At 30.6% G+C, this 8182-nt stretch overlaps 1 protein-coding gene across 1 annotated transcript; it reads left to right on the top strand.

The window, feature by feature from the left end:
- Positions 1-3686: 3686 nt before the first annotated feature.
- LOC133796736 (protein DETOXIFICATION 34) lies at positions 3687-7533 on the top strand. Its single transcript, XM_062234381.1, has 7 exons — positions 3687-4434; positions 4809-5434; positions 5564-5620; positions 5702-5940; positions 6570-6688; positions 7009-7095; positions 7350-7533. The coding sequence occupies exons 1-7, from the start codon at positions 4249-4251 to the stop codon at positions 7419-7421; spliced, it is 1386 nt and encodes a 461-aa protein (XP_062090365.1). The 5' UTR covers positions 3687-4248; the 3' UTR covers positions 7422-7533.
- The last annotated feature ends 649 nt before the right edge of the window (positions 7534-8182 follow it).

Genomic DNA, 8182 nt, shown 5'->3' with positions numbered 1-8182 from the left:
TATTTTGGTGCAGTTTAGTACAATCGTCAATTTTTATTGTTAAGTTTGATTGTGACACATAGGCGAAAGTACCTAATTAAATATATATTTACGGTGAAAATATTCAGTTAAAAAGATATTTGTGGTGAAAGTATTTAATTTAAATTTTACGCTATAGTAGCGGAATTAACGACGAAACAAATAGATGCATTAAACTGTAGCAAAACATAGACGGAAAGTATTTTTGTCGCTATAAAAATAACTTAGGTATTTGCTACAAAATTATCATTGGGCGGGTTGATCGGGTTAGGCATTTTTACTCGTCTAATGTCATAATCGGGTTAGCAAAAGTAATCCGTAACTTGCCCAATTAAGAATTTTTTTTTAACCCGTCCAATAATTTGGGCGGGTTGGTCGGGTTAATCCATCCAAACCGAAATAGTATTTTTTTTTTGGCAGGTTGGTCGGGTCAACCCGGCCGTGGTATTTTTTTTTTTACATTTTTGTAATTTTTTTCTTTTAAATACTAGCACTAATAGTGTGAAATTTATCTTTTTAAGTTTAAAATAATATTTTAAATTTATAGGAAAAAAATTAAAACAAAATTTAATTAATTTATATATTTATTTGAATATATTAAAAATAATAAATTAATAATAAATTCTTAATTTGGCGGGTTGATAATTATTTTCAACCCACCACCCAATGTAATAATTGAGTGATTTAAATTTTGGTCGGTTTATTCGAGTTGTAAAAATTTCAGCACAATCTTACTACAAATACATTAATTTAGTTACTTTTATCACAAATATTTCTAAATATCTCTATCGATCTAAATATAATTTTAGAAGATGTCATTATTATTACCTGTTCCAAATAGTTGGGAGACACGTCGTTTCCATCAAATTTCTACCCATGCCATGATTATAAATTTTGAACCCCCTTCATTTGTCTTAGTTCACTTTTTTTTTCATTATTATTATAACAATATATAAGAAGAGTGATCAATATTGATTAAACACATGTAAAAAAATATAATAAAAAGTTTTTTTTTTGTTAAATTCATAAAATGAAAAATCTTAAGGGTGATTGATTCTCTATCTAAAAATTGTTTTTTTGTTTTCAAAAACTCAAAATTATATTATGAAAATAAAACAATTTTTAAAATCAAACTTACAAAAGATATAATATTTTGAGAATAACAAAAAATTTTTTTTCTATAATTCTCAAATTTTTTTGTTTATTTTTTATTTTCAAGTGACTTTTATAATTATTATCTCAAGCCATTAATTCTCATTTTCTCTCGCATTACTTTTTCTCTCATCACTTTATATCTCCTTATTTTCGCTATCATTATTTTCTCTCTCCTAATTTTTCTCTCTCATCACTTTCTTTTTCGTCATTTTTTTTTACTTTCTATCTTCTAATTTTCTCTCTCATCACGTACTATATCCTCATTTTCTCAATCCTCATTTTTTATCTTATTATTTTCTTTCTCCTCGCTCTTTTTCTCATCACTTCCCTCCTATTTTTTTCTCACATCATTTGCTCTATTCTTAATTTCTATATCATCATTTTCTCTTTTTTCAAACTTTCTTTCTTTATTTTCTCACTTCTTATTTTTCATAATTTTTTTTCACATTATTTTATCTTATTATTTATTACAAACTTAAAAAAAAATCTATTTGTAAATATATTTATTAATTTTTTATGTTAGATTTTGTTTAGAAAAAAACTAAAAAATTGATTTTAGAAAACATTAACCAATTACCTTGATTTTGAAAACTACAAGTGTGGTCATTTCTGAAAACACAATTTTAAAAACAAAATATAATACTAATGACACCCTTCTATTTCCTAAGCCTTTTGCATAATCTTTTCAAAGTGTGGTGACCAACGACAAATGTGTTTAATGTATTCTCCCAACCATGCGACCAAAGTTGTTAGGAGAAATCAAACCCAATTGTGATATGCTTCACAAACCGAAAATTGTTAGACGCATTCTTGACAAATTGACTTAGTTTTAGCATATTTTTTTGGGTTTAAATCTTTTTGTTGGACCATCTGTTTTGTCTTGTTAATTTTTTTGACAATTTTTTTTTGGACCATGTGCTTAGTAAAATAGTTCAAATAGACTCCTAACACAAATTTTGATAAAGAAAAAATTAAATATAACAACACAATTGTAGGCAGAATGATTTTGTTTTTATTTTGAATTGTTAGTTTGGTAAATTATTTATAATTTTAGTTTATAATTTTTTAACCAAAATCGAGTTTAGATTTCTATTTGAACCATTTTATAAAACACATGGTCCAAAAAGTCATTTTTCAAAATACGGAGTCTAAACAAGGAATTAAACAAAACACAGGATCCAAATCTTAATTTTTTTTCTTATTTTCATCCAAATGGATAACCGTATAGTTGGCATAAATAATATGTTTTTTTTATTATTATTTCTTAAACAAAATTTGGAGAAAGTTGATATTGCAATTGTCATATATATTACAAGGAATGGTTTGATTGGATATTTTTTTAAAAGAAAAAATTAAGTTGATTAAAGATTTGATTGGATCAAATATATATGTATTTATATATGTTTTTTTATGGATGAAATTAGCCATTGTCTTGGTTTTAAGCATCTGAGCTACATAAAAATTATTTAGTGACAATATTTTGTTACTATACATATAAATAATACTATGCTATGCTACTTACAATCAACAAATATTACTTTAACACATAAAGATTGTTAATAAGAAGACTTTTGACTGTTTCAAAGAATTGCCATTTCCAAATATATACAACCTTAAAAGTATAAATGTTTAAGTTTCCATAGATATGACATTATTACTAATAAAGTACTATATTAAATAACTTTCTAGAGACACACACAAGGTAAGAACAAATATGTCAATTTTCATTGATGTGAAATTATTAGGAAGTCGTTACTATATCTATTATCTTAAAAAGCTCTTAAAACGAGGAAATTAGCAATTTAGGAAAATGAGATCTCTAAATAATATAGTTTGTTAGAAGATATCTATCATACCACGTACATTTCTAGTTATTGTGTTGTGTTCTAAGGAAATGGAAGCAATGGCTCTTATTACTGGTCTTCAATTAGCTCAAGATATTGGTTTGACTTCTTTACTAAAATTTTGCATATATATTGGTTTGCCTTTGTATAAAGTTGAAACTGCATGCTTTAGTTGTTAATTAATCCACTTCGCTCTTGTAATTTAGATTATTCTTCTTTTTTATGACTTATTATTAGATATTCAAGACCTTCTGACCCTTCTTCCTCCGGCTATTATTTCTCATGTTAAGAGAAGCTTCTGGTGGTGGGGTTAGCAAAATATGCTCTAAGGCTGGTTGTAAAATGAGAGAGAACAACTCACAAAGTAAATAGAATCAGTGATAGTTATGATTTGTAACTAATTGTAACCATCTGAAACAGAATGGTAACCATGAACTCAACTAACCTCTACCATTAACTAAGTCTATAACTATAACAGATTTCCTAACCGTCTAACTATTCCCTAACACTGGTACAAGAAGTTGCTTGGATTGAGGAGATTCCCTCTCCCATTCATTCTGTTTTTGTAATGGATTTTACCCATTAATAAAGCCAGACTTTCTCTAAAAAAAAATTAAATAAATAAATAAATGGGTAGTAGCCACTTTCCCGTATAGTATTATTACTTGGAAGTGAAAGAGGCTGTGGACAAGACTGAGTCATCTCCGTATCCGATTCAATCGCCTATTTCTTTAAATGGCTCAGCTAACTTATAGCCACCACTCAAAACCCACATCGATAATTTACAAACAAAAAAAAGACACCAGAAATTAAAAAAAAAAAATTACTTGTTAATGTGATTAATATTAATAAGTAAATCCAAGCAAACAAAAGAATATGGTTAGAATACTCTTTACTCTTAAAACAAATAGAAATAATAATTAAAAAAAAATCAGTAAAAATAGGTAATAAGACGAAAGAAAATGAAGCATTACTCGAATTGGAGAAGGAGGATGGCGAAGAGAGAAGAAGAAGCTCTTCTGCTTCGTCATCGTCTTCCTCGTTGTTGCTGTCATCAACGTTGATAGCATCACCACCGTCGTATGGAAAGAGAGGTGTGAGTGGGTTTGATGGGGTGTCCATTTTAGAGTCGGCAGAGCTTCAATATGCCCCAACAGCGTTGGTGGGGTCGACGGAGGAGGGAGATGGGTTGGGGGGAGACTACCCTCCCATTACCAACTTCCATGACGTTATGACTATTTGCATTGTCGAGTCCTCCAAGCTTTGGGCCATTGCAGGCCCTATAGTCTTCAACATATGGTGCAACTATGGCATTAACTCCTTTACCAATATCTTCGTCGGACATCTTGGGGATGTGGAGCTCTCTGCTGTTGCCATTTCTCTCTCTGTTATTGCCAATTTCTCTTTTGGCTTCTTGGTATTTTTTTCTATTTCCTTAATATATATGGATGTGTTTATATGAATTAATCTTTTTATTGACAAAGTTGCAATTAATCTTTTTATTGACAAAGTTGCAATTAATCTTGTATAAAATCTGACAGTATTATGTTTTTCCATCATTTTCACCGAATAAATTTCTGAGTAGAAATCAGAAATCCATATGTATAAGAGCAGCGCCATTTTTCGTACTAACAGAAAACAATTTATACAAAGAATGTAGGAAAAGTATTTGATGCATGATCTCAAAGACATTTCATGACTCCAATATATATATACACATATGTCCACAAAAAAAAAAAAAAAAAAACCCATCAAATATAATTACATGAATAATTTTTTCGTTAATTGTAGCTTGGCATGGGGAGTGCTCTAGAGACGTTATGTGGGCAAGCATTTGGAGCTGGCCAAGTGGAGATGCTAGGAGTTTACATGCAACGGTCATGGATAATCTTGCTCGCCACTTGCTTTATTCTGCTACCACTTTATATATTCTCAACCCCAATCCTCAAACTCCTAGGCCAAGAGGATCAAATTGCAGAGCTGGCTGGGAAATTTACAATACAAATCATACCTCAGATGTTTTCACTTGCTATCACTTTTCCCACCCAGAAGTTTTTGCAGGCTCAGAGCAAAGTGACAATTCTGGCATGGGTTGGTTTTGGAGCTCTGATCATGCACACTGGTATTTTGTATCTTTTCGTCAGGGTCTTTGACTGGGGAACCGCCGGGGCCGCCGGGGCCTACGACATCTCAGCCTGGGTTGTGGCTGTGGCTCAGGTGGTTTACATTGTGGGTTGGTGTGAGGATGGTTGGAAGGGCTTGTCATGGCTAGCTTTCAAGGACATGTGGGATTTTGTTAAGTTGTCTGTGGCTTCAGCTGTAATGCTTTGTCTAGAGATTTGGTATTTTATGACCATAATTGTTCTTACTGGACACCTAGAGGATCCTATCATTTCAGTTGGTTCTCTTTCAATATGGTGAGAGATGATTATAGAATCATCATGTTTTCTAAAAAAATGTTTATAATGCCTTCTTCTATAGCTACCAAATATGTCTGATTATTATTATCCCTGAAAGATTTGAAATTGTATTCAATTTCATTTCAGCATGAACATAAATGGGTGGGAAGGCATGTTGTTCATTGGGGTCAATGCAGCTATAAGGTAAAATAAACTAAGAATTTTTTCTTCTTCCCAAACTGTTAGCTCTTGTTTATATATAATATATCTTCAGCTGTCAACTAGTGTTCGAGTCTCCAATGAGCTTGGATCAGGACATCCAAGGGCTGCAAAGTACTCAGTGATTGTGACATGCGTTGAGGTGCTCTGCCTTGGGATATTATTTGCATCGCTCATCCTTTTTACCAAAGACGATTTTGCTATAATCTTCACCGAGAGCAAGGAGATGCAAGAGGCAGTCTCTCGTTTAGCTTCTCTTCTTGGTATAACCATGATCCTTAATAGTGTTCAGCCAGTTATTTCAGGTAAACAAAATTGGAATATTCTATTCTTTTGTACATGCCCAAGCACAAGGGTAATCTCATCAAAACTAATCATTCAAGTCAACATAACATTTTTTTCAGATACTCTTTTCACAGAAAGAATAAAACTCTATTAAATTATGATTGTTGCTATTTAGCACCTTAAGGTGCCCAACAACACATGAGGTTGTATCTCATGGTTAATTAGCGATACTCCATAATATTTATTAAATTCAAATATGTAACACAATATTAGATTGCATCAATAGTGGCATGTCAACTCCTTGTAGTGTTGGGCACCCAGTGGTAACTTAGCAATTCTCTTATACAATTCTCTTAAATTATTCCTTGAAGGACAATCATATATTATTGTCATTTACTAGGTGACCCATGAAGTTTTAGTATAGGACAAAACCGTATTATATTGTCTGGGAACTTCAAATGAAATGTTATCTATACAAGTCATCACCATTCACCATAATCATAAGCTGTACTTATACAATAAATGCGTATTATATGTTAGTATATTTTCTTTTAGCTTTAATTAATAAAGCAAGTACTTCTCTACTATTGGAGCTGGCTTGTGGAAGAAACATCTTATTGATTTGCCAAAAAAAATGTGTACTTTTCAGGTGTTGCTGTAGGAGGAGGTTGGCAAGCTTTGGTGGCTTACATAAACTTGTTTTGTTATTATCTAATTGGTCTACCTCTTGGGTTTTTTCTTGGTTATAAAACCAATTTAAAAGTGGAGGTAAAGTATTATTCTGCTCTCACTACTCACTGAACCATGGTTTGGTTTCTCTAATTTAACCCTACTACTATAATATGGAGTATGGACCACTCATTATTTTAATCTTATTATTATTATTTTATACATATATGTAATCTATCCTTTCATTATTTTTTCACCTAAATAATCTTTATATATTGGTTGGTGAGTCTAATTAATGTTTGTGTTTGTCAACTTTTGGCTTTTTTTTTTAAGGTGTCAACTTTTGGCTTTTTCTTCTTTTCTTTTTGAAACCCTTTCATTGGCTCAGTGAAACAGTAATATAGACATTTTTATTGCAGGGAATCTGGATTGGCATGATATGTGGGACATTCTTACAAACTCTGATCCTTGTATATATCATTTATAAGACCGACTGGACCAAAGAGGTGATACATATAAAATAATATATCATATTTCAAACCCCATTGAAAAACATTGTTCTTTAGGTACTTGGATTAGAGGGAATAAGTAAATTGAATAGGTTATATGTATTAAAAAATCTATATTGATGGGCTAGTTATTATAGGAGTGAAGCTAAGGTGTAGAGGCAGTCATCTTTAAATTTAAAAACAATGTTTAGAAAGTTCCATTTTGAGGCTGTCTGACCAATTATTTATTTAAATTTTTTTAACTTGTACAGGTAGAACAAGCTTCTGAAAGACTTCGGAGCTGGTCAGGGCAGGAAAGTGGCTCTGATATAATAAAAGTGTAATGTTGAAGTTTGTTTTTGACAGTGATTTTTCATTCATTTAGACAGTAAATTAATGATTTTTCATTCATTTCTGTTTTTTACATTAATTAAATATAAATAATAATGAATATTTTGATCATGGCTGTGTAGTTTGAAATTTTTATTCATAGGTACGTATTGGATTTACTTTAATTATCACAACCTCACTTAATGATAAATAATTCTGGCCAGAATTCTAATTGAATTACATAGCCTTTCTTTGTTGTTGACCTATGATTTACCAAAAGTCTCCTAAAACACTAGTTGTATTAAGATTAACTAGATTATTGTTACATAAGGTTAAGGGTAAGTGTGAGCTTTTCATAAATAAATAAAAGGCTAATAGGTTTTTTATTGTATAATATAAACTAAATTTGATATTGTTGTATGCTTGGTTTATATTATAATAAACTATCACAATTCATGAGTATAAAATAAATTATGAGTGTGATAATGGTGGTTGACCATTTCAAGTAGTCATTTTATTAACATAGTGATCTTAAAATTGGTAAAACAAACAAACATTGGTTTTATTATTTTTAATAGGCAAAGCACATGTCATGGACTCATGCCAGTGTTCTAGTTTAATTTTAAAACTATTTATTTATTTTTTTGGGGAATATTTATGGAATAATTGTAATTTTTTAATAATTGTTGGAGCTTCGGCATGTGTAAGTGGGCGGGAGAAAATAAACTATAAATTCATTGGAATTGTAGTATTTTTCGTAACTTCGGGACCGTCT

Source organism: Humulus lupulus, chromosome 8 (assembly GCF_963169125.1).
Source record: "Humulus lupulus chromosome 8, drHumLupu1.1, whole genome shotgun sequence".
Lineage (NCBI taxonomy): Eukaryota > Viridiplantae > Streptophyta > Magnoliopsida > Rosales > Cannabaceae > Humulus > Humulus lupulus.
The sequence above is the reverse complement of the archived record's forward strand: the minus strand, read 5'-3'. Positions and strand labels throughout refer to the sequence as shown.

Bases quoted from the DNA above. Each gene is read 5' to 3' on its own strand.
- LOC133796736 (XM_062234381.1), top strand. From the start codon at position 4,249: ATGACTATTTGCATTGTCGAGTCCTCCAAGCTTTGGGCCATTGCAGGC. The intron at 4,435-4,808 runs GTATTTTTTTCT...CGTTAATTGTAG, and splicing joins ATTTCTCTTTTGGCTTCTTG to CTTGGCATGGGGAGTGCTCT. The intron at 6,689-7,008 runs GTAAAGTATTAT...TTTTTATTGCAG, and splicing joins AAACCAATTTAAAAGTGGAG to GGAATCTGGATTGGCATGAT.